At 45.5% G+C, this 27,229-nt stretch overlaps 1 protein-coding gene across 1 annotated transcript in view; it reads right to left on the bottom strand.

Annotated features, from left to right (window-relative positions):
* Positions 1–27,229, bottom strand: part of LOC139264112 (uncharacterized) — a 46,905-nt gene that overhangs the window by 1,307 nt on the left and 18,369 nt on the right. The window contains exons 5-6 of the mRNA XM_070880203.1: positions 24,241–24,571; positions 1,346–1,431 (exon numbers count right to left, since the gene is read on the bottom strand). Coding sequence (XP_070736304.1) covers positions 1,346–1,431; positions 24,241–24,571 — 417 coding nt within the window. The remainder of the gene's footprint in view (positions 1–1,345; positions 1,432–24,240; positions 24,572–27,229) is intronic.

Genomic DNA, 27,229 nt, shown 5'->3' with positions numbered 1-27,229 from the left:
TATTCAAGTAATGGCTTTGTGCATTACATGTTAAAAGTGTTTAAAGGGTGCAGAGTGTGTAGGAGTGCTGCTGGATGCTTGTAAGACCTTAGGTAAAGGAAGGCCTCTGAGAAGACAGAAAATGCTGGAAATACACAGCAGGTCAGGCACCATCCATGGAGAGAGTAACAGAGTTCACGTCTCAGGTCAAGGTGCTGCCTGACCTTCTGAGTATTTCCAGTATTTTCTGCTTTTATTTCAGATTTCCAGTATCTGGAAGAGGAAGCAGAAGGAAGGATGCAACCCAGACAGCCCCTATCTGGCCGGAATATCCTGGATGGAATTATCCACCTGCGATACCAGTGACCACAACTCCAATTCCCCTTTCAACATTTGTCCCACACCTTGACCGGAATCTTCCCAGCCCCCCAAGTGTGGGTTTGGAGACAGGTCCGCTGTCAAGATGGCTTTGATGGACATTGGGACGGAAGCCCGTTCTGAAGCCGCCTCCTTGTCAATTTCTCAACTGTCGGGTTTGCCTGTGGCTCACAGACCTGACAGCAAGTGGCGGGCCAGTCAATTAAGTTACTTAACAGCTAGTTTAAAGGCATTTAAGAGGATTATAACCAGGCACTTACCATTTAGCCAACTTTTTGACGAGTTTACCATCCCTCGGGGAACACACCAGGTAAGTGTATTGGGTTCTCAATTCCTCTCCATTGCTTTCAATAGATGACAGCTGCAGAAGTGGTATAAAAGCTACCATTTCACAGTTGTTCACATTCCAATCTCAGAAGCTGAAGCCTTCAGGATTTGGAAGACAATTTTGAGCTGTATGTAGTTTGGAACAGTTTGCAGTGAATTCTCTATCCACTGTCACCTCCTTGGAGCAACCTCTCTCACCATTGACAGATCGCTTCTATCATCGCAACTTCACCTGCCATTTATTCCAGCAGCATCGGTGCTCTTGAAAAAATCTCACCTTTGTTCTCAGAATCCCACCACGATCAGCCCCAACACCAACATCACTAAACACACCAGCATCATCAACAAAAACACCAACCTTATCTGCAATCACCTGATGCTACATAGGACACATGGCATCAGCACCCTACCACATTGCTGCTCGGGCGCCAGGGATGGCCTCAACATGGTCACATTTACTCACTTGACGCTGTACACACTGGCTGCCACATGATGCGCCAGGTTGGCACCACCCCACACCATAAAGCATCCCTGCAATGCCCAAGCCATTCCTTTCATACCCATTAACAACAGCATGGCTAGTGGAAGGCTGCAAATGGCCTTGCTGGTCAAGCTTGAGGAGCTGCTGGTTGGGAGTGTGATATCGAATGACTGAACTCACCTTTCCTGATCTCATGAGACAATTGAAGCGCTTGTTAAACGGTAAGTGCCTGGTTAGAATCCTCTTAAATGCGCTTGTTCCTCCAACTGCAATAAATAAGCAAAAATAGTGAGGAAAAACAAGTGATGCCTCTGCTAAGCACATGCAAATCAATGCAATAAAAGCATCCCATTATCAAACCTCTGCCATTTACAATTTCCACTAGACTTCTCTGTTGATTTTAGTTGTCGCATACAACAAAAATGTCTCAGCAGGTTTTGGTTTAGGGCTAGATTTTCGCCGACTTTGCGACTGGATTTTCACCACGATTTGACCCTCCGCGGTGAAGACCTGATCGGCGGGATCCTCGGGCACCTCTTTGTGGCGGCACTTCTACATACCGCCAGGGAGAGGTGCGCCGACGTGCAATGACGCAGGTTGTGTTTGTGTCGCATTTTCGGCACTCTACCGACCCTTACGCAATGCCCAGAATACCGACAGGGTCAAACCTGTCGGTGCAGCCCTGCCATCAGTGGTAAGTATGAAGACCTGCAAAAAGGTAAGTTAACGTTTTTACTTTTTAATTCTTTTTCAGCCATTTAGTAGGTAAGGGTTTTTTGAATGTGTTTTGCAATTTGTTATTGTTGTTGTTTCTCCCCCCTCCCAAGGCCTTTCTCACAGTGCTACTGGCCCCGGACTAAAGTTGCGGAAACTCGCGGTTTGCACTGCGAATCCTTGTGCAATGCCGACTTTACCGCAGATGTAAAGGCCAAATGTAGGCCTAAAAACAGTAGCACAGTGAAAATGGTCATTTTGCCATAAAATAATCGTTTGCCGAAAACTGAAACTCGAGCCCATTTATGTTTCTTGTCAATACTATTTGTTGGGAATTATGTTGGTTGTGGGTTATTTGCTCCCTCTACTGGTAAAAGTGCTTTATGAAAAAATGTGAGAGTACATTTTCTTTGTTGTGTTGTTAAAAAAACATATTTTCCTAAACTTTCATTATTTTATTAGATACTTCAGTAAAACAATACTTTGAACTTGACACACAGATGAAATAAATCCCTCAGTGTTAATACTGGGAATCATATGGAGATTTTAGTATAGCTCGTCTGTCTCTCTCTCTCTTAGGCAGTCCCTTGGAATCGAGGATAACTTGCTTCCATGATAAAAATGAGTTCCCATGTGACTCATGAGTCCTATGCTGGACCTACAGCCTACAGTGGGGCAGACGGTGGAAGAAGGAACGGGTGGGTGGGGTGCTTGGGATGCCATGCGCTCCTTCAGCTGTTTACGTTTGGTTTCAGCTTGCTCTCAGCGTAGAGACGCTAGGTGTTCAGCGCCTTCCCGGATGTTTCTTCTCCACTTTGTGGGGTCTTGGGCCAGGGATTCCCAGGTGTCTGTGAAGATGTTGCACTTTTTCAAGGAGGCTTTGAGGGTGCCCTTGAAGCATTTCCTCTGCCCACCTGGGGCTTGCTTGCCGTGTCGGAGCTCCGAGTAGAGCGCATGTTTTGGGAGTCTCGTATCGGGCATGAAGACGACGTGGCCTACCTAACGGAGCTGATCGAGCATGGTCAGCGCTTCGATGCTGGGAATGTTGGCCTGAGCGAGAACGCTGACGTTGGTGCGCCTATCCTGCCAATGGATTTGCAGGATCTTGAGGAGGCAGTGTTGGTGGTACTTCTCCAGTGCTTTGAGGTGTCTATTGTATATGGTCCACGTCACTGAGCCATATAGGAGGGTGGGTATCATTACTGCTCTGTAGACCATGAGCTTGGTGCCGGGTTTGAGATCCTGGTTTTCAAACATTCTCTTCCTCAGCGACCGAAGGCTGCACTGGCACACTGAAGGCGGTGTTGGACTTCGTCATCGACGTCAGCTCATGTTGAAGTAGGCTCCCGAGGTATGGAAAATGGTTCACATTGTCCAAGGCCTCGTTGTGGATTTTGTTAACCTGGGGGGCAATGCTGTGTGGCGGGAGCAGGTTGGTAGAGCACCTTTGTCATACAAATGTTTAGTGTAAGGCCCATGCTTTCGTACGCTTCGGTGAAGGTGTTGATGATGGCTTGGAGTTTGGCCTCCGAGTGTGCGCAGATGCAGGCATCGTCTGCTTACTGTAATTCCATGACAGAGGATGCGACGAACTTGGATCTGACCTGGAGGCGGCGGAGATTGAACAATTTCCCGTTTATTTTGTAGATTAGTGCCACTTCAGCGGGTAGCTTGCTGATCGTGAGATGGAGCATTACAGCAAGGAAGATCGAGAAGAGTGTTGGTGCAATGACACAGCTTTGCTTGACCCTGGTCCGAACGTGAATTGGGTCTGTAGTGGATCCATTGGTCAGGATATCAGCTTGCATGTCATCATGAAACAGGCAAAGGATGGTGACAAACTTTTGGGGGCATCCAAATTTGAGAAGGACGCTCCATAATCCCTCACGGTTGACAGTGTCAAAGCCTTTGTGAGGTCAAAGAAGGCCATGTACAGGGGTTGGTGCTGTTCCCTGCATTTCTCTTGGATTTACCGCGCGGTGTAGATTATGTCCATTGTGCACCTAAGTGGGTGGAATCTGCATTGCGACACTGGGAGGAGCTCTTCAGCCACTGGGAGAAGGCAATTGAGCAGGATTCTTGCAATGATTTTCCCTGTGGCGGACAGTAGGGAAATTCCTCTGTAGTTACCACAATCGAACTTGTTGCCTTTCTTGAAGATGGTCACAATTACTGCATCTCTGAGATCCCCTGGCATGCTCTCCTCCTTCCAGATGAGAGAAATGAGATTGTGTATTCGCGCCAAACTTGTTTCTCCGCCATGTTTTAGTGCTTCGGCGGAGATTCCAGCTGCTCCTGAGGCCTTGTTGCTTTTCATTTGTCGGATGGTCTTTTCTACCGCATGCTGAGCTAGGGTTGTGCTAAGATGGTGGTGGGTAGCATGCTGCGGGATGGAGTCGAGGTCACTCACTTCGAAGACAAAGTCTCGGTTGAGGAGGTCTTCGAAGTGCTCCTTCCAGCGAGTACTCACTGCCTCTCTGTCCTTGCTAAGTACCTCTCTGTTTTAGGCCAGCAATGGGGTAGGACCTTGTGTGCTTGGGCTGTCAGTGGTCTTGACTGCGCTAAAGAATCCACACATGTCGTGGTTGTCAGCTAGTTGCTGGATCTCCTGCGCTTTTTCCATTCACTATCTTTTCTTTAGGTCGCAAGTTTTTTGTTGGACCTCAGCCTGCAGGCGTCTGTAGAGCTGCTTTCTTGCTCTCGAGTTGTGTTGCTGTTTCCAGTCCAAGAATGCCTTGCGTTTACAGCTTATTAGCTTCTGGATCTCTTGGTCATTCTCGTCGAACCAGTCTCGGTGTTTCCTGGTCGAGTGACCGAGCGTCTCTTCACAGGTGCTAATTATGGAGGCCTTCAGAGCAGACCAGGCGCTGTGGGCATTCTGCATCTTTGGGCCACTGGGAGTCGCCAGGTTGGCAGTGAGGCACTGGCTGAATAGGACTTTCTTAGCCGGGTCTTGGAGTGCTCCAGCCTTGATCTTCCTGCGGCATTGTTTCTGTTGCCGCCGCTGTTTTGGGGCTACGTTGATAGTGATGACAAAGCGGATTAGGCGGTGGCCGTCCAGCAGTCGTCGGCTCCTGTCATGGCGTGGGTGCTATGCATGTCCTTGCGGTCCCTGGCTTGGACGATGACATATTCTAGCAGATGAAAGTGCTTGGAGCGAGGGTGCTGCCATGAAGCCTTATACGTGTCTTTCTGACGGAACAGGGTGTTGGTTATGACGAGTCCATGTTTTAAGTATTTCGTCAGGAGGAGGGTACCGGTGGAGTTGGTTTTCCCTACCACCTTTCTGCCAATCACACCTCCCCAAAGATCTGTGTCCTTTCCAACTCGGGCATTAAAGTCACCCAGGAGGATCAGCTTGTTGTCCGTTGGTACTCGGGATAGGGATTGTTCGAGGCTGGAGTAGAATTCCTCTTTGGACTCGTCCGTAGCTTCCAATATTGGAGCGTACGCGCTGAAGGCCGTAGCACACTGGTTCCGGGATTGGGTGAGCTGAAGGGTCATGAGGCGTTTGTTTATCCCGCAATGGGAGTCTCTGAGACGGCCAACTAGTTCGTTTTTTATGGCAAAGTGAAATCATGTGCAGTGAAATGTCATTCCACAAATGAAATAAAGGAGTTACCATGCATCTAAATAGTGCCTTTCATGACTTTAGGGTATCCCAAAGTACTTTCAGCCAATGAAGTACGATTGAATTGTGATCGCTACAGGAAATGTGGCAGCCAATTCATGCAGCGGCATTGTACGTGAGTGCTATAAATGATAAATTCCCTCAATTTTTCAAATAATTTTCTCCATTTAGTTTCACTTGTGTTTAAACAACAAGTAGGTGACCAGTTCCCAGGGCTGCACTTGTGCTCCTGACGGGTTCTGTGAGTGTTGTGTGATAATTGAGTGAATTGACTTGTGCGTTAAATTTCCTCTCCTTAGGGTATATCAGAATATCAGAAGCTTAATGGGCTAAATTTTCTTCATCAGTGGAATGAAAATGGGGGGAGTTCTACATTGAGCAGATGATCCATTCCACCGATTGCCAGGGTGGGTGGGATAGTGGCTGGGGTGTGTGGAGATTGGTTGGTGGGGAGGGGTCAGTGCAATTCCCTAACATGTGCTGTTGGCGTGTGCCAGGGGCACAGTAGTGGAAAACTTACTGTTTATTTTTGTCATAAAATGTTTTCTTTGTATTTTTATTTAATCTTTGATTTATTTAATGGATACTATTATTAACACAATTGGGAATTGAGCTACTGCCCCCATTGCTGGAATTTTTGGACCAGTTTCAGATTCCCATTTCTGCAAAGGATCAATCACATACATACACTATAGAGTTTTTGGTGCAATTCAGTCTTGTAAGATTAAGTATAAGCAAGGCCAAAGGATGATCTTAATACAAATTAAAATACTGCAGCTGCTGGAATCTGGAATAAAAACAGAAAATGCTGCCGATCTCAGCAGGTCAGGCAGCATCTGTGGAGAGAGAAACAGAGTTAACGTTTCGGATCGATGATGAAGGGTCACCCAAAACATTAACTCTGCTTCCTCTCTACAGATGCTACGTGACCTGCTGAGATTGCCAGCATTTTCTGTTTTTATACAAGGGATGACCTTGCTGTGTTTGTGGATGTGTGAGCCCAGATATCCCTTTCCTCAATCAATGTGAGATGTCAATGGAAGATTCACTTTTACATAGCTGGAACCTGGAGCTTGTGTAAACTGACATGCAAGTCTGGCATTACGCTGCTCACCAAGCCCTGCATTGGCTTTATATCGCTTTTTATATATTTATAATTAGAGTCATACCAGGCAGTTGTCTTCATAGATATGTTTGCCGAAGACTCAAGACCACAAGATTACATTCTGGGAGGATTGGGTACATGCCAATTGTTAATGCTGCAAATCAGTGATTCCAACCCCTGATGTCTATATGTTGCCATAGGGCATTTAAAGGCTGATGAGCTAGCTAGCAATATCAGCTTAGGTTACTTGTCAGTTTGAAAGATGCTACAGTAAATGTCCTAGGAATCCCAGGAAGCTGGCACTCATGTTCCAAACTGATTTTGTATTGGTATCTTTATACTGGGAGATTGCAGCAATTGGATAAATACAAAGATTTGGATTACACCCTGAAGTGTATATTGTCGACCCATTACAGTGCCAGTAAGTATTCCATTGCCACCAAGGAATTCAAAAGCATGGAAATTACTGGTCTGCTAGAGAACTTGATCAGACCCCTAGACCACCAAGAAATTCAGATGCCATAGACATGGAACTGTAGATCCTGAACAAATACCTCTAAAAGAAAATCAGATGGACAAATCCTCAGTAGACTACTACGGGAATCAGGATGAATAGCTATTAGGTTATTAGGAAAATCAAGATAGATATCCAATCGACTGTCAATAATATTGGTTGAGCGATAAATGTTCTCCAGGACACCAGGAGAACATTCTGTCTTTTACGTTCACTGAGAGGGAAGACGAGACCTCGGTTTGACATCTCATCCGAAATACTTTAATTCCAACAATGTAGCACTCCCTCAATACTGCACAATAGTGCCAGTTGGATTATGTGAACCCACAACCTTCTGATTCAGAAAATCTACCCCCATCTGTGTCACAGTTACTCCTTTTAATGAGCATACTAGATGCCTGTAAGCCAGTGGGCAAATTTTGGGCAGGTTATAAAGAAATAGTGCAGTACTTTGATGAGACAAGAAAAAGCAATGTTCTTCAACACTGCTTTGGGGCCTAGATAAGGGGCCTAGATAGAATAGATAGGAAGGACCTATTTCCCTTAGTTGAGGGGTCAAGAACTAGGGGGCATAGATTTAAAGTAATTGGTAGGAGGTTTACAGGGGATTTGAGGGGAAATTTCTTCACCCAGTGGGTGGTGGGGATCTAGAACTCACTGCCTGAAAGGGTGGTGGAGGCAGAAACCCTCACCACATTTAAAAAGTACATGAATGTGCTCTTGAAGTGCAGTAACCTACAGGGCAACGGACCAAGAGCTGGAAAGTGGGATTAGGCTGGATAGCTCTTTGTTGGCCTCCTTCCGTGCTGTAACTTTCTATGATTCTATGAACACTTTCAACCATTTTCTTAAAAGGACACCAGTAATCTGAAGAGTTCAAATAGTTTATTCATGATTAATACAATCCATCTCACATTGGAATCCCAATTTTCTTCAGTTCTAGTTTAGTTGAATAACCTTAGCAACAGTCTCCACACTGATATTGACAATTGATTGCTCACGGAAAACTCCTTACTGACTGTTGTCAAGCCTTTGTTTGGTTTCAGTCCTATTTGTCGAGATGAAGCCAGCACATCTCCAGTAATGGCCTCACTTCCCTGTCCAACACCATCACCACTGGAGCCCCCCCAAGGATCAATGCTTGGTCTCTTGCTCTTCTTTATCTAATATGGTGAAATTACCATAATATGACCATAATATGGTGGAATTCTGCATTAGGATGGAGAATGAAACAGTTAATTCAGAGACCATGGTCCAGAACTTAAAGAAGGGTAACTTTGAAGGTATGAGGCGTGAATTGGCTAGGATAGATTGGCAAATGATACTTAAGGGGTTGACTGTGGGTGGGCAATGGCAGACATTTAGAGACCGCATGGATGAACGACAACAATTGTACATTCCTGTCTGGCGTAAAAATAAAAAAGGGAAGGTGGCTCAACCGTGGTTATCTAGGGAAATCAGGGATAGTATTAAAGCCAAGGAAGTGGCATACAAATTGGCCAGAAATAGCAGCGAACTCGGGGACTGGGAGAAATTTAGAACTCAGCAGAGGAGGACAAAGGGTTTGATTAGGGCAGGGAAAATGGAGTACGAGAAGAAGCTTGCAGGGAACATTAAGGCGGATTGCAAAAGTTTCAAAAGGTATGTAAAGAGAAAAAGGTTAGTAAAGACAAACATAGGTCCCCTGCAGTCAGAATCAGGGGAAGTCATAACGGGGAACAAAGAAATGGCAGACCAATTGAACAAGTACTTTGGTCCAGTATTCACTAAGGAGGACACAAACAACCTTCCGGATATAAAAGGGGTCAGAGGGTCTAGTAAGGAGGAGGAACTGAGGGAAATCTTTATTAGTCGGGAAATTGTGTTGGGGAAATTGATGGGATTGAAGGCCGATAAATCCCCAGGGCCTGATGGACTGCATCCCAGAGTACTTAAGGAGGTGGCCTTGGAAATAGCGGATGCATTGACAGTCATTTTCCAACATTCCATTGACTCTGGATCAGTTCCTATCGAGTGGAGGGTAGCCAATGTAATCCCACTTTTTAAAAAAGGAGGGAGAGAGAAAACAGGGAATTATAGACCGGTCAGCCTGACCTCAGTAGTGGGTAAAATGATGGAATCAATTATTAAGGATGTCATAGCAGCGCATTTGGAAAATGGTGACATGATAGGTCCAAGTCAGCATGGATTTGTGAAAGGGAAATCATGCTTGACAAATCTTCTGGAATTTTTTGAGGATGTTTCAAGTAATGTGGACAAAGGAGAACCAGTTGATGTGGTATATTTGGACTTTCAGAAGGCTTTCGACAAGGTCCCACACAAGAGATTAATGTGCAACGTTAAAGCACATGGGATTGGGGGTAGTGTGCTGACGTGGATTGAGAACTGGTTGTCAGACAGGAAGCAAAGAGTAGGAGTAAATGGGTACTTTTCAGAATGGCAGGCAGTGACTAGTGGGATACCGCAAGGTTCTGTGCTGGGGCCCCAGCTGTTTACATTGTACATTAATGATTTAGACGAGGGGATTAAATGTAGTATCTCCAAATTTGCGGATGACACTAAGTTGGGTGGCAGTGTGAGCTGCGAGGAGGATGCTATGAGGCTCCAGAGTGACTTGGATAGGTTAGGTGAGTGGGCAAATGCATGGCAGATGAAGTATAATGTGGATAAATGTGAGGTTATCCACTTTGGTGGTAAAAACAGAGAGACAGACTATTATCTGAATGGTGACAGATTAGGAAAAGGGAAGGTGCAACGAGACCTGGGTGTCATGGTACATCAGTCATTGAAGGTTGGCATGCAGGTACAGCAGGCGGTTAAGAAAGCAAATGGCATGTTGGCCTTCATAGCGAGGGGATTTGAGTACAGGGGCAGGGAGGTGTTGCTACAGTTGTACAGGGTCTTGGTGAGGCCACACCTGGAGTATTGTGTACAGTTTTGGTCTCCTAACTTGAGGAAGGACATTCTTGCTATTGAGGGAGTGCAGCGAAGATTCACCAGACTGATTCCCGGGATGGTGGGACTGACCTATCAAGAAAGACTGGATCAACTGGGCTTGTATTCACTGGAGTTCAGAAGAATGAGAGGGGACCTCATAGAAACGTTTAAAATTCTGACGGGTTTAGACAGGTTAGATGCAGGAAGAATGTTCCCAATGTTGGGGAAGTCCAGAACCAGGGGTCACAGTCTAAGGATAAGGGCATCTTAGGACCGAGATGAGGAGAAACTTCTTCACCCAGAGAGTGGTGAACCTGTGGAATTCTCTACCACAGAAAGTAGTTGAGGCCAATTCACTGAATATATTCAAAAGGGAGTTAGATGAAGTCCTTACTACTCGGGGGATCAAGGGGTATGGCGAGAAAGCAGGAAGGGGGTACTGAAGTTTCATGTTCAGCCATGAACTCATTGAATGGCGGTGCGGGCTAGAAGGGCTGAATGGCCTGCTCCTGCACCTAGTTTCTATGTTTCTATGTTTCTATGGACATGGTTCCCCTTTGTGACATAATCCGCAGGCATGGGGTTAGTTTCCACATATATGCTGATGACATCCAGCTCTACCTCTCAATCACTTTCCTTATCTCAATTTGATTCCAATGCTATATGATTACCTGCGTGACATCATGGGGGAGAAATTAGAAAAATTAGCACCAGGCGCTAATGTTTTCAAACTTAAAAAAAATTTGCCTGTTGCATTCCAGGAAGGAAATGGAATGCTAAATCAGGTGCTCCACTTCTTTCCTGGAGCGTAATCAGCAGCAGGCTGGGCGATGAGTGGAGCAGCTTGCATACTGGGCCGTGCAACGTTGCCACATTTAAAGGCTCCTTCCCTCCCTTAAAGGGAAGGGCTATCGCTGCTGTCTCTGCAAAGAAAAAAAAATGACCTTCTCCACGACGGCAGCCGCGATCCTGCCTGATCAGCCCAGCACTCAAGCAGAGAGTAGGGCTGCTCGATTGCGAGCAAGAATCCTTGGAACAACTTGCAAGAGGGAAGGTAAAAAATGTTTTTACTTAACTCAGCCACCTTGTCTTAAGTATCGTCCCCAAAGCACCTGGCCTCCCGATGTTTGCAGCTGCCGGTGTTTTCGCCCAGTGATGCTGCAGGGTGCTACCAGGGTGATGCGCACGGCAATGATGTCACAATCTCCACGTGAAGGAGACCAGGTGCAACCCTGCACCCCCACCACAATGTTATCACCACGCCTGGTCGCAATCCGGTTAGTGCCCTGTTAGCGGCCCCTGGAGGTGATAACGGGAGCCGCTAACGAGGCCCATGTCTTTGATGAGTCATAACTTCCTTCAGCTAAACATCAGAAAGACCTAAACCAGCATTTTCAGCATCCTCCATAAACTTCATTTGCTTCCCACTGATGCCATACTCCTCTCCGCCACTCAGTTAGGCTGAACAAAACCATCTGCAACTTCAATGTCGTATTTAAGTGTGAGCTCAGTTTCATATCGCATGTCCATTCCATCACCATGTTGGCTCACTTCCACCACTGCAACATTGTGTGCTGCTGCTCCACCTCAGCTCCATTACTGCCACTGAAACCCTATTTAAGACTTTTGTCACCGACGCTGCTGTCTTTGTTTGCCTTCCATCAACCACTATCCATGAATTCCAGCATGTCCAAATCACAGCTGCCCTGTATTCTGTCCTGCACTAAGTTCAGTTTATCCATCACCCCCAACCCCCTTGATCTACAATATATTCAATTTTAAATTATTGCCCTCATCTTCAAATGAGGCATCAGTCAGAGTGATAAATCACGGGCTTTCAATTCTCTACTCTGCAACTTCCTCTAGCCATATATCCCCTTCCACACACTTTGGGCCCCATGGGCCTTCCTCCTGCCTTCGTCTCACCATTGTTGGCAGAACTTACAGTTTTGTTGACTCTACTCTTTGAAATTCTCTCCCAAGTTGCTCTTCTTCTCTACTCCTCTGTCTTCCTTTAAGAACCATCTCAAGATCTATCTGTTTTACTAAGTCTTCTATCACCTGTCCTAACCTCTCTCCCATGACAGACCATCTGTTCTTCTCATTGCTCTGTAAAAATCCTTGAAAGGTCTTCTATATTCAAAGTGCCTTATAAATGCTAGCTGTTGTTGCTGTTGACATGTACATACAAAGCTACCGGTACCAGAGTTAAAAAGGATTTTGTCGATAGGCAGAAGACTCACAAAAAGTGTTTTTAAAGCTACAAATATAGGGCACAATACTGGCCATGACTTGCATCAATTTTGTTGGAGTAAGTAAAAAAAAAAAATGCCATTATCCCCCCCCTCAAATTTGCTCCAGAGTAAGTCAGTTAGGTACGATTTTCTTTAGGTCAGTTTTTTTTTCAAAAGGGGGTGTTCCCAGACACTTACGCCAGTTTTCGCCATTTATGCCACTTATTCCAAATCCACTTTGGTCAGCGTATATGGCCAGCTCTGAAAAACCTTGCGGGCAGTGAAGAAAAAGCAGCGCACATTCGGCAGACATTAGGGCAGGCATAGGGGAGGGAAGGGAACTGGAGAGAACCTCAACAACCAAGCACCAAACATTGCAAGGAAAAGCTCAAACAATTAAAATAGTAATAAAAATGAAGTAAATCCTACCGGAGAAATGCGAGCTGCTGGCCGCGATGTCACGGGAGGGGGTGATAGCCAGAGAGAGACACTCTTTCTCCACCCCCCCCAAACACTCTTTCTCCGCCCCCCCCCCCACAAAGCTCTCCTCCTCCCCCCCCAATACACTCATTCTCTCCCCCTCCCATACACTCTTTCTCTCTCCCCGCAAAACTCTCCTCCTCCCCCCCCCAAAACTCTCCTCCTCCCCCCCCCAAAACTCTCCTCCTCCCCCCCACAATCAAAAGTCTCAAGCACAGTCACACAAGCACAGCCACTAAATAAAAAATAAAAGCGAAGTCCCACAGGACGCGCTGGGAGGGCAGGAGTATGCACGCAGCTCTCACTGAGCATGTGCGCAGGTCCCAGCAGTGCTTTCTGCGCTGGCCTGTTGCACCGCCCCCCCCCCCCCCCCCCCCCCCCCATCTGTCTCCACGCCATGCCACGACTCCGGGACTCCGAAGAGTGGCCAGGATGGGGCCCCTTTTTCTGACACCCTTTCCAGTGCGCAAAGTCGGCACGCTTCAGGTCAGTACGCCAAAAAAATGGCTTGGGCAATGTTGGGCCCATAGTTTGTAGTTTTAATTCTTGCTTCAAATCCAAGCTGTGTCATATAAGCACAAGTTCAAAAATAGAACAAATATTTCATAATAACAGAACCACACCCATTTTATGAAGCTTACTTAATTGAGTGCCAAACCTCTGAAAGAATCAAATTAAGGAACTAACAGTTGGATATTGGCTTTCCTGGCCAATGTTAAAACTACTCCTTTACCAGCCGAAATAGATTGTTGGTGATGTGGAGTTTAAATAAGTGGATTCTTTGTAGGTAATCCAGCTACCATCTCCTTAAGTAAAGTTTAAATTCCTTACTCTTTTACTCCTATGAGGTCAATGATTTATCACTCTGACTGATGCCAAGCAACATTCAGAAAGTTCACATAAGCTGTGTTTTGTAATTTTCTTAAAGAGATAGTGAGAAAAGTCAATTTAGTGTGTAATTGTCAGTCAGGCTCGAGGGAAGGTTTGGACTTTAACACCTTCTGCCCTGCTGTCAAACGTGGGATGCAGATTAAGAATAATTAGAGTTGAAAGAACAATTTAGCTACTGTGTGGATGAGTGTGTTAAATCAAAGCTGAGCTGGTTTCATGCTTGTGAACTGGATCACATTCCTATCTCCACAGGGGGGCAATATCGTGAGAGTAACTGCAGCTCCAATGGAAAATCCCTGAGGAGCCGTAGGCCTTCAAGCACACCAATCTCATGATGTGATTGCACAATCTCATTGTATAAGTCTGCAGCTTCCTCTTTCTCCAGACACTGCTAAACTGCTTTTAAGTTCCGTGCACAGGTTCACTGGATATAGCCCACAGAACTGGCATTTTAACAAATCTTAAAGAAAGTAAGGCGATTGTGACACCTCAGTGTGAAAAAGTAACATTTCAGGGAAATTACAACCGATTTTTGCTTGGTAGCAATGTTTCAAATGTAAAAGCTCACTTAAGACCTGCTATTGTGAATCACAAAACATGAGAGCATGAGCAGCATCAAGATTCCAATGCAAATTCTCCTGTTCTGAGTTCCTAAACTACCAGTTAATGCTGGGAGTGAACTTGTATAAATGAAAACAATAACAAATTCGGCTATAAACAAACCCGTCTAGGTGAAGTTAATTTTTTAGAAATCACTAGTTCCTGGAATGGAACTTATGAGAAGATATGGGGCTAGGACCTCCACTTTTGAGCTTCTCGCCCCAAAATGGGCTTTATTTCCGGCGTGGGTGACAAAGAAAGGTTTTCAGATCGCCGGCTTCTCGCCCATTCTCAAAACAGTTAGTTTACATTTTTGAAAATGGGCATTACCATAAGCGATATCAAATGGGCAGTAGCGTTAAATTTTTCTGACCTTCTGCTGTAAAGTGTGGCAATCCTTAGCAACGGCATGGCAACGCTTAATTCCCGCGATTCAGGATGTCAAGGGTCATCATGACATGTGCAGAAGAGGAGACAGAGAGAGGGAGCTCAGAGGCACTGAAACCATGTGTGGCTGTGGTGTGTGCTTGTCTGGCTGTTGTGGGAGACACGACAGAGATTCACCAGTAGCAAAAAGCCTACTAAGCACCAAGAACATAGTTGGCACTGATTTTTTGTCCAACAAATAAGATATAACATAGAAGGGATGGAGGAGGCCCTGGAGCTGGTAGTCAGGAACAATGGTGGCAGAAGGTTCCCAGTAGTCCCCGAGCGCGGCACTCCACCCCTAGGTCCCGCACCACCACTGCGAATGACAGATGAGAGCAAAGACTAAGATCCTGCTTCTGCATCAGAAAATGTTGCCCCCTCGACACCCTCTGCTCCTGTACCCGTGCACCCACCACATCTGCCTTCATCCCCCCCAATGAGGCACCGCCTAAGGAGCTCCTCGGCCAGGCGCCGTGGAGCGAGGAGGGGAAGGGATGGAGGTGGGGAGAAGAAAGAGAGGGGGGAAGGAAAGTGAGGTGCATGTGTGCAGGTGATGGGCTGTGTTTTATCGCCATCTGTGTGTATGCAATTTGTTGCAATGTATGGGGGCTGGGGACCACGCTTCTGCTTTGCCTTTGTATTCTGTGTTGCTGGACATGATGACCATGTGATTTATATCAATGGTGGAAAAAGTGGGATGTGGGCAGGGTTGCGTGTTATTGGCTGTGTCACTTATGATTTCAGACCAATGTTGGTATTAAACTTTTGTTATTGAACATAACCTTGTTGCACATTGTCTCAGATAGCTGGACCGTTACACACTGGTGATTCCTTACCGTGAAAGGGTTAAATACAACTTAACATCAATCAACGTAAACTTTAGCTGGCACCAAGCTGATGGGCGCCATTGATGTCTGAGCTGCACACACACAGCAGTGTGTCAGTGTTGTCACTCACATCAGCGCTCTTTCAGGCAAATCTTTCCGATATCAGCTCCGCATGTAAGAGTGGGAATTAACAAATGCCAGCCACCCTGCTGGCATCCGTCCCAGTTAGTTCTACTTTTTGTGGGCAGTTATTTGAGCGAGCAATATTTTGGGTGATACATGTGCGAGGTGGTGAAATTGACGGTGGGTGATCTCCATGGCCGCTAGTTTGGGTAAATATGCTCTTTACGACAAAAAACAAACAGTCACCAGGCATTATTATTGAAGTTCGCCGTTAAGTCCGTGAGGAAAGTAACACTGGACGATATTATGGGTGTTGAAATAGTCCATTCTGCTGATTCCGCCCAAAAAAGTGGGCGTGCGGTAATATTTTTTCTCAGCATTAAGCACATGGGGAAAATAACGCTCGGTGATAAGTCTCCTAAAAAAGCCTGTTAGTTTCCATTTAGTGCCAAAATGGGCAATATCTGGGCATTATACCTCATTTCAGCGGTTCAATGGGTGTTGTAGGCGTTAAGCAGGAAAAAAAGTGGAGGTTCTAGCCCATGGTCTCAGAAATTCAACTCAGAGTTGAATAGAACACTGAGGTTACAAATAATCTGTTTCAATCTGTTCTGTGAGGGGTAATGGGATTGGTGGCAAGAGTAATGAGCTTGTGGCCAGGGCTGAAAGGGATAGCTTTGATCTTCCCAATGTTTAAGTAGAGGCAATTGAGACACATTCAAGACTGGATATTGGAAAGGTAATCTGACAGCAGTGGCGGGGTTGTGACTGGTGGTAGAGAGGTACAGATGGGTATCGTCAGGGTACATGTGGAAGCTGACCCAATGTCTTTGAATGATGTCATCCAGGGGCAGATGTAGATGCGGTAGAGGAAAAGGCAGTGATAGGAAGAAAAGCCTTGGCTGTAATTGGATAGGTACAAGTGGAACCAAGTGAGGGCAGTGACACTGAGCTGGATATCAGAAAAGATGCACTGGACTAGGATGTTGCAGTTCACCATATCAAACGTTGCAAAGAGGTCAAGGAGGAAAAGGAGGGATAGGGTTCCATGATCACAAGCATATGACAGTTGTGACTTTGATTCAAGCCATTTCAGTGTTATTGGCAAGCATAGATATCTAATTGGAGATTTTCACATAGGGAATTATGGAAAAGGTGGCCATGGATTTGGGAGGCAACAAAACATTCGAGGACTTTGGAGAGGAAAGAGAGGTTGGATAAGGGGGGACAGTTTTCAAAGGCAGAGAGATCAAGGGTAATGTTCCTGCTAAGAACCCAGAGGACCCGCGTAGGCCGCTCACCAGCTGCTGGCACTGGAAGAGATACTACGCATGCACGACCACGCAGGATAAAAACATTAGAAGGAACATTGGTAAAGGGTGGGATTTCTGAGGATGAGGAATTCCGATTTAAAAGGGAGAGGAAGAGTACCTGGGAAGAGGAAATTATTTGCAATGTCAGGTAGCAGGGGGGCCAGGAGTTTAATGCGAACAGGGTCAAGAGACCGGGAGGTGGGTCTCATGGACAAGATGAGCTTAGAGAGGCCATGAGGGGAGAAAGGAGAGAAACTAGAGAAACTAGAGAAAGGCATGAGATCAGGGCTGGGGTAGCTAGGAACCTTGGTTGGGGTAGGAGGAGTGGGGTCTTTGGCCCGGCGGACAATGGAAAAGGGGAAAGAAGCAGAGATAAGGATGGGAGTGAACAGAGGAGAAGGGTTTATAGAGATAGTTTTAGTAGGAAAAAGAAGCTGGAGGCTATCTTTGCTCTCCAGGATGATCCTGAAGTAGTAAATGGTTTGGCAGAGGACAGTGAGGCCCAATAGTGTTTGATGTGGTTCAGCCAGATCTGGCTAAACTAATTGCATGCCAGATATGCTTAAATTTTCATCCTTGGACTTGAGGCAGTGAAGATGGGAGCCATAGCAGGGGAAATATTGGAATGGAAGAGCGTAAAAGTTTCACTGAGGACAACAACAATAACAACTGGCATATATATTGTGCTCGTAATGGAGTAAATTGTCCCAAGGCACTTCACAAGAGCTTGATCAAGCAAAATTTGACAGCGAGCCACATACAGAGATATTAGGTAGATAACCAAAAGCTTGATCAAAGAGGTAGGTTTTAAGAAGTGTCTTAAAGGAGAAAAGAGGGGTAGAGAAGCGGGGAGGTTTAGGCAGGGAATTCCAGAGCTTAGGATGCACAAGAGGCCAGAATTGGAGGAGCGCAGATATATCAGAGAGTTGTAGGGGTGGAGGAGGCTACAGAGATAGGGAAGGGTGAGGCCATGGAGGGATTTGAAAACAAGGATGAGAATTTTAAAATCAAGGTGTTGCTCAACCGGGAGCCAATGTAGGACAGTGAGCACAGAGGTGATGGGTGAATGGGACAGTACAAGTTAAGATACAGACAGCAGAGTTTTGGATTAGCTTAAGTTTATGCAGGGTGCAAGTTGGAAGGCTGGCTAGGAATGACAATTTAGAGACAGTGGAGGGGTCAAGAGATGTGATGGTGTCCTCAGCAAACATGTGGAAACTGACTTTATGTTTTTGGATGATATTGCCAAGAGGAAGCATGTAGATGAGAAATAAAAGGGAACCAAGGTTAGATCCTTGGGGACCTCCAGAGGTAATGGTGCAGGAGCAGGAAGAGAAGCCATTGCAGGTGATTCTATGGCTATGACTGGATAGATAAGAATGGAACTAGGCGAGTGCAGTTCCATCCAGCTGGATAACGGAGGAGAGCGTTGGAGGAGGTTGATGTGGTCAGCCATCTCAAAGGCTGCAGACAGGTCAAAAGGGACAAGAAGGGATAGTTCACCACGGTCACATTCACACAGGATGTAATTTGTGACTTTGATAAAAGCCATTTCGGTACTGTGGCAGGGACGGAAACCCGATTGGAGGGATTCAAACATTGAGTTCTGGGAAAGATGGGCATGGATTTGGTAGGCAACAGGACGTTCAAGGACTTTGGAGAGGAAAGGGAGTTTGGAGATGGAGCAGTAGTTTGCAAGGACAGAGGGGTCAAGTTTTGGTCTTTTGAGGGGAGGGGTGATGACGGCAGATTTAAAGGGGAGAGGGGGACAGTACCTAAGGAAAGAGAACTGTTAACAATATCAGCTAACACGGAGGCCAGAAAGGTGGAAGAGCATGGTAGCTGCAGAAATATTGTGGCTATTGGAGGTACAGATGCTAGGCAGTTGGGCATTTGAAAGTGCAATTGCAAGTGTTTTGGGAGAATTTTTCTCTTCGGTGGATTCAGAAGGAAAGAGTAGGGGGATGTGGGCGGTGAGGGGTAGAAGGAAGTGGTTGGAGATGGCCTTTTCTGTGAATGAGACCCTGGGTTGAGTGAGGTTATATCAGATGGGAAGGTCGAGTGATGGCTGTGAGTGAAAGGAAGCTAATGGTTGAGACTTGTATTTAAGTGAGAAATCAGAATTCACACAAACATACACTACCTCCTCAACCAGCTTTCCTATCCATGCATCTCTATTATTGCTTTCGGCATAATTTACAATTCCGGTGTAAACGGTCCAAAATTGCGCCGTTTTGAAAAATGTTATTTTTCCCCGAGTTTCAAACATATTTGTGTATCACTGAAAGCAAAATCTGCCATGAACCAGCATAATAGGGCAGCATTTTAGAATGTAATTTTAAAAAAAAGTTTAAAACAATATTCCTTAATATATCAAGGGCTGGATTTTCAGCTTTGCTGATGTCGGAGCGGTAATAGTGGTGGGGCGGTAAAGTTTGTGCCTGGGAATAGTTTGCGCCTCAGTAACCAAAATTGGGCATCTGGCCCCCGAGTCTGGGGCACAACGCTAAGGGAGGCATTGTACACCTCTCTTGGGTGTTAGCATAGGAAAATCCCGAGCTGAAGAGCCGGGCCGGGAGCGGTCTGAGAGATGCCTGGAAGAGAAAAAAAAAAATGAAAAAAACCATTCCCAATACATAGCCCATGCCACCACAAATTAAATTGCAAAACAAATGAAAATAAAAAACAATCACACTTACCTTATGACTGCATTACTTACCTCTCTGCAGTCGATATAGTTGGACTGCCCGATTTGCCAGACGTCACTGCGGGGCGCGCTCCGGGGTGTATGGGTGGGGCAGGAGTCAAAAAACATGCCGGTGTCACAACCAGGCATGTTGCACACCAGCGCAGCTCTTCTGGGCGGTGCTGCTCCGTGCCGTTGCAAAACCGACCCCGAAAACCGGCTGACTGCCCGCCAGAATACCTCACTGCCACCATTGCCGCCACTCCGAGGTAAAAAACAGACCAGAAAGTCCGCTCCCAAGAATGGTAACTTGGTAAAGTTTGATTAATACAACTGAAAATGGGTTTATCACAAAAGAATAAGCATTACAGCCTTGGTCCAAACATGGAGAAACGAGCTGAATTCCAGAGGTTAGCTAAGAGTGACTGCCCTTGTCATCAAGGCAGTATTTGACCGAGTGTGGCATCTAGGAGCCCTCGTAAAATTGAAGTCAATGGGAATCAGGGCGACAACTCTCAACTGGTTGGAGTCATACCTAGCTCAAAGGAAGATGGTTGTGGTTGTTGGAGGCCAATCATCTCAGCCCCAGGACATTGCTGCAGGAGTTCTTCAGGGCAGTACCCTCGGCCCAACCATCTTCAGTTTCTTCATCAATGACCTTCCCTCCATCATAAGGTCAGAAGTGGGGATGTTTGCTGATGATTGCAGTGTTCCATTCCATTTGCAACTCCTCAGAAAATGAAGCAGTTTATGCCCGCATGCAGCAAGACCGGGACAACATTCAGGCTTGGGCCGAAAAGTGGCAAATAGCATTCGCACCACACAAATAACTAATTAAAAAAATCACAGTGTCAATCCACCACCTGTGAGTAACCCGATTTTAAATGACTGTAAATGATTCTTAAAAAATATACAAAATTATTTCTAGTTAGATTGGGGTAATGTAGTCAGTTCCTTAGTAAATATTTTTAAAAGTTTAATTCAAAACCTTTGACAATGTACCTATTAGTGTCCTTTCATCAAAAGGACCCAGCCTCATTAAAGGCCTGCAAATGAGTGCAATTAGCGGAAAACTCACAATGGTGTTTAATTCTCCCTGGGGGAGTGGCCAGTTTTGTGAGCGGGTCTGCTTCTTGTGCGATGTTTTATAAACTAGTGCAAAATATCACGGAAACTCAAGTTGCGCTGAATGTAATTCGTGCATAAAGTATCCGGCTTTTTTTGCACTAGTTACATCGATATCAGATCAATTGTGCAAAAAAGAACCAGCGCAATTGAGCAGAGACTCCATCCAGGCCGTAAAGTTATATTTGGTTACACTTTGACTTGGCAGGCATAATCAGTTATCTATCAGTACAGTATGATTGTCTTGTCATTTTTTAAAAAGAAGTCTTTGTCTGGAATTACCACAGGATTTCTCCTGACCTACTGCCGTAACTTCAGCAAAAGATCAGCAGAACCCCCGGAGAAATGGCATAAATAGCTAAAAATGGCTGTTTACATCATTTTTCCAGAGTTACTTTCACCAAAGTAACAGCAATAAATCAAGAAAACTGCACTGAATTTCAGGGCCCATGTCTAATCGGTTATTTTAACCTTTTGTTTGAAGTTTTCATCAAAGGAGATAATTTAAATGGCAAGATCATACAATAGTGAAGCTCTTTTCATTTACAGTTTCTGTATATTTTCAATTCTGATTCTGAATGAATCTAGGTTTTATTAATTCTGACTAAATTACTAAGCAGAGTGGATAATATCATTGGTTTGTGAACAAAGGTGAACTGAACACAGCATACATGCAGTTCCAATTTTATTTCGTCATACTGAATTTCAGTGGAAATTCCTACTTCTAGCTTAAATTCAAGTCCTGTTCATTGTCCTGTTAACAAGCAATTCTGGCTTTGATGAAGTAAAGCCTCCTCAGTACATTGCAATTGGGTATATGGATGAGTTTTTGGGGTCGAAATGACTCTGCACCTCCTTTGGGGATGGTAACCGAGTTGGGGCGGGACTTCCTGCGCCTGGTGCAGAAGTCCCGTCCCGGCCGCAAAATTCGGGTTACTGCCCCTCACAGGAAGTGGAGCGCAATGTTGTGCACACCACTTCCTGTTGGGGCGGTGTCCGGGGCGCTATGCGGGTGGGATCAGTAGGCTATGCGGCTTCTCCGCATGGGGAAGGGCATTGAAACGCATCAGCGCCATGCGGAGAAGCCGCGTAGCAATGATGATCCCACCCGCATAGCGCTGACGCATTTCAATGCACTTCTCCTTTAAAGGGGAGGGCTGCTGCGAACTCTGCAGGCCCTTTGATGGCCTCCACTGGGCCACCAGGGCTGCATGATGCTGTGGCTGCATCCCGGCACCCAAATGGAGTGCCGGGCTGCACGATTGCGGCCCGGGCCACGCAACTTCGATGGATCATGGGCCGACTAGTGAGCCGTCCGGAAAAAAGAAATGGAGGCCCACGACGCGGCGCAACTCCTTTTTAATTTCTGCCCGGGGAACGGAGGTCAGCCCAGTTCACAACCCACGTGGATGCCCACGGCATCCTCACGGGACGCTGGCAATTTCCACCACAGAACGGAAAGGAGTCGTCGTGGGGTGCAAAGGGGTCACCGCGCACGGTGATGATGTCACCAGCGGAGGCACGGCGGCCCATAAGAACATAAGAAATAGGACTAAGAACATAAGAACATAAGAATTAGGAACAGGAGTAGGCCATTTGGCCCCTCGCGCCTGCTCCACCATTCAATAAGATCATGGCTGATCTGATCATGGGCTCAGCTCCACTGCCCTGCCTGCTCCCCATAACATTTAACTCCCCTATCATTCAAAAATCTGTCTATCTCTGCCTTAAATATATTCAATGACCCAGCCTCTGCAGCTTTCTGGGGCAGAGAATTCCACAGATTTACAACCCTCGGAGAAAAGAAATTCCTCCTCCTCTCAGTTTTAAATGGGCGGCCCCTTACTCTGAAACCATGCCCTCTGGTTCTAGATTCCCCCACAAATGGAAACTATTAGCCTGGTGCGCTAATAGCAGGGTGTGGTGCTACTATGTTCATGTCTCCGCTAACTCCCGCGCGATTTCGTGGGAGCCGGTAGCGTTCCACCCCGGGCGAAAACAGGCCCTGGTAGAGCTAATGGGAGGTGCAAACAAGGCCAATTTCTCCTCCCAAGTATTTTTAAAATTGAGACTGACCTCTGTGAACTGAGAACTGCCGAGTCCATCTGAAATATAGCTGATGACCAGAAAGCATGACCTAGCATTGATTCCCTCAAGAAGTTGAATATATATTCCACCACTATACTAGGAATTTAGTAAACCACTAGAGCTAAACAATAAGCATAAAACATTTTCTGTAACTGAATCCAGACACATATTTTGGCACTAGTCTGCCAAGCATTAGATTATAACTCTACTTCAGAATGATCCAGATCAGATCATAAGAACATTAGAAATAGGAACAGGAGTAGGCTATTTGGCCCCTCGAGCCTGCTCCGCCATTTAATAAGATCATGGCTGATCTGATCATGGACTCAGCTCCACTTCCCTGCCCATGCCCCATAATCCCTTATCATCTTATTATTTAAGAAACTGTCTATTTCTGTCTTAAATTTGTTCAGTGTCCCAGCTTCCACAGCTCTCTGAGGTAGCGAATTCCACAGATTTACAACCCTCTAAGAGAAGAAATTACTCCTCATCTCTGTTTTAAATGGGTGGCCCTTGTTCTAAGATCATGCCCTCTATAGTTCTAGTCTCCCTCATCAGTGGAAACATCCTCTCTGCATCCACCTTGTCAAGCCCCCTCATAATCTTATATGTTTCGATAAGATCACCTCTCATTCTTCTGAATTCCAATGAGCAGAGGCCCAACCTACTCAACCTTTCCTCATAAGTCAACCCCCTCAACTCCAGAATCAAACTAATGAACCTTCTCTATACCGCCTCCAAAGCAAGTATATCCTTTCGTAAATATGGAAACCAAAACTGCATGCAGTATTCTAGGTGTGGCCCTCACCAATACCTTATATAGCTGTAGCAAGACTTCCCTGCTTTTATACTCTATGCCCTTTGCAATAAAGGCCAAGATACCATTGACCTTCCTGATCACCTGCTGTACCTGCATACTATCCTTTTGTGTTTCATGCACAAATACCCCCAGGTCCCGCTGTACTGTGGCACTTTGCAATCTTTCTCCATTTAAATAATAACTTGCTCTTTGATTTTTTTTTCTGCCAAAGTGCATGACCTCACACTTTCCAACATTATACTCCATCTGCCAAATTTTTACCCACTCACTTAGTCTGTCGATGTTCTTCCGCACAGAAAACTACTCGAGATTACAGCCCCTCCATTATAAAACTGTTAGAACTGCATTTATTTTGATGCCGAGATTATTTCGATGATGCCCGATGACCAATTTTGGACCATCCTCAGCTCTCCCGGTTCCAGCGTGCAATGCATGCTCATTATCACCTTCACACTTGAAATCAGGTGCCGACGAATTTCATCGTCAACATCTTCACCGAGGCGTATGAAAGCATGCGCCTTACACTAAACATCCGTAAGACAAAAATTCTCCACCAACCTGACCCCGCCACACAGCACTGCCCCCCAGTCATCAAGATCCATGACGCAGCCCTGGACAACATGGACCACTTTCCATACCTCGAGATCCTATTATCAGTAAGGGCAGACCTGACGACATTGTTCAACACCATCTCCAGTGCACCAGCGCAGCCTTCGGTCACCTGAAGCAGAGAGTGTTCGAAGATCAGGCCCTCAAATCTGACACCAAGCTTATGGTCTACAGGACTGCAGTGATACCTGCCCTCCTGTATGGTGCAGAGACGTGGACCATGTACAGTAGACACCTCAAATCGCTGGAGAAATACCACCAACAATGTCTCCGCAAGATCCTGCAAAGGACAGACGCACCAACATTAGTGTTCTCGATCAAGCCAACATCCCCAGCATTGAAACACTGACCACACTCGACCAGCTCCATTGCCCGACACAAGACTCCCAAAGCAAGCGCTCTACTCCGAACTCCTACATGGCAAGTGAGCCCCAGGTGGGCAGAGGGAACGTTTCAAGGACACCCTCAAAGCCTCCTTGATAAAGTGCAACATCCCCACTGACACCTGGGAATCCCTGACCAAAGACTGCCCTAAGTGGAGTCTCGTCGCTGAGAGCATGCAGAAAACAAGTGCTGGCAGCGGAAGGAGCGTGCGGCAAACCAGACTCCCCACCCACCACTTCCTCCAGCGACTGTCTGTCCCACCTATGACAGAGACTGTAATTCCCGTATTGGACTGTACAGTCACCTGAGAACTCACTTTTAGAGTGGAAGCAAGTCTTCCTCGATTCCGAGGGACTGCCTATGATGATGATGATGATGATGATGCCCATCATCACTACATGTGGTATAACACCAATTTCACTTTGCAGTGGAACATCTTGTGTGATCAATCCTTTGCAAACTTCATAATGTAAACAAGGTGTGCATCAGTCTTTCAATAAATAAGTTCATTTCAGAAAAAATTGAAAGCGCTGGATGTTAGGTAAAAGGAAAATCTCCCTGAATGTAAATGGAATGGAAGTGAAAGGCTTAGCTTACGTTTATAGCAGCTATGCTTCAGAGGTGCTGTGAGATTTTTGTTTCCATCTTTAACTCTTGAGGGACTGCACTGCTTGATTACATAAACAGAATTCTACCTTCTAACTGTGTAATTTTGAATTCCCCTCTTAATCATCTCATTTGTTGTAATGGCTCTGGGACTTGTGCTTTGTGTCACCTTCAGCCTTTGTTCAAAGCTTTGATCTGCAGTTACGCCTGTCATGAGGAAAAGGGATTGCAGTGACTTATGAGCTAAGGGTGATGGGACATTCTCCTTCTAGCCTGGCATGTAATTTGCTGAACAAACCTTGCTGCATGGTTATTAGCACGGGAGCAGTAGGGTTACAGTTTGAACACACAGCAAGGCAAATACAGCAAGCTGAACTTTATTCTATAAATTAATAAAAAAATGTAACCTCTTCACATTTTAAAGTAGAGATTTATTTCTGTCCCTCCATTATTTTGTAAGTTACTTGTCTCCTTATACTCTTAAGTTTCCTGCGCATGTAACAGTGGTCTATTCTGCATCTAGCCTGGATCTGCCCCATTTTGTTAACTAGTTTGGATATATCGATGAATATGGTTACAAAAAGTATTTTGCAAAAACAATAAAAATAGCAGGTTTCTTACAACTCAGTGCTGAGAATAAGATAACTTGTTGACTTTTTCCACCACTTGCTCCAGGTTTTGAAACTCTCTTTTATTTGCTGCTAATTAACATCAGTCCCATCACCAATCTCTGCAAGAAAATCCTTCATTGTGCTTGCTTAGCCAGTCACATGATGTTCATAAGACTCAATAAAACCCCAGTCAATTGGGTCTAAGTCATCCACGATGCAGTTGTGAGCTGAGTGAATGAACTGGTAATGTGTAGTGTGATTGTTAACCCTTTGTTAATAAACCAACTCGTTCTTAATAGCAATGTGTTGCTACGAATTCTTAAGCAAAGATCCTATGAAGCAAATACATTACAGTATTGTTTCAGGAACTTTGTTTACTTAAACCTTCCACCCCACCTTCTCTTTAAAAAGGGGCACAAAATATATTAATTGGTGAAATTAATAACAAAATAATTTAGGTAACAAGTTATTATTCAATCCTTAGATTTGTCTGACCAGACATCTTTATAATTAAAAGTAAAGCATATGCTCTTCTGCTATATAAAATATCTATATTTTTTCATTACACTTTAGGAAGTGCATTGGGATGTTCTTCTACATTAAAGGCGTTATATAAGTTGTTGCTTAATAAAAAATAAAGTTGCAATCTTGATCATGTATACTAGACTGAGAAAAGTTAACTTTGCTAATATTGTTATATTTAACTTGCTCTTTGTACGTAACACATTTCATTAAAAGCACTCTTACTACACCACAGAAATATCAACATTGAACATTTGATATGCGATGAAAGGAATTGACAGGTTAATCAGACTGGTAAAAGTTCGTACAAAATCAAAATACTGCAGATACTAGAAATCAAAACAGAAATAGTTGGAAATACTCAGCATTAGTGGAGAGAAAAATAGAGTTAACGTTTCAGGTCGATGACCTTTCATCGGAGGGAGTCTCGGAGGGAGAGAGTGTCGGAGGGGGAGAGTGTCGGAGGGGGAAGAGTGTCGGAGGGGGAGAGTGTCCGAGCGAGGGAGTGTCGAAGGGAGAGAGTGTCGGAGGGAGGGAGTGTCGGAGGGAGGGAGTGTCGGAGGGAGGGAGTGTCAGAGGTGAAGGAGTGTCGGAGGTGAAGGAGTGTCGGAGGGAGTGTCAGAAGGAGGGAGGGAGTGTCGGATGGAGAGAGTGGCGGAGGGAGGGAGTGTTATGTCTGTAATGTACCTATGAATGACTCCATGAGGCAATGTGTTGCACTCAAACTATAGTGACCTTGGTCCTTTATTCGTAACTCCAGAGTGAGGCACAAGCATGATGAGCAGACTTTTATACTGGGCACTGCACACCTATGC

This window comes from Pristiophorus japonicus, chromosome 5, assembly GCF_044704955.1.
Source record: "Pristiophorus japonicus isolate sPriJap1 chromosome 5, sPriJap1.hap1, whole genome shotgun sequence".
NCBI classification, from domain to species: Eukaryota; Metazoa; Chordata; class Chondrichthyes; family Pristiophoridae; genus Pristiophorus; species Pristiophorus japonicus.
This window is presented reverse-complemented; position numbering and strand designations above follow the sequence as displayed.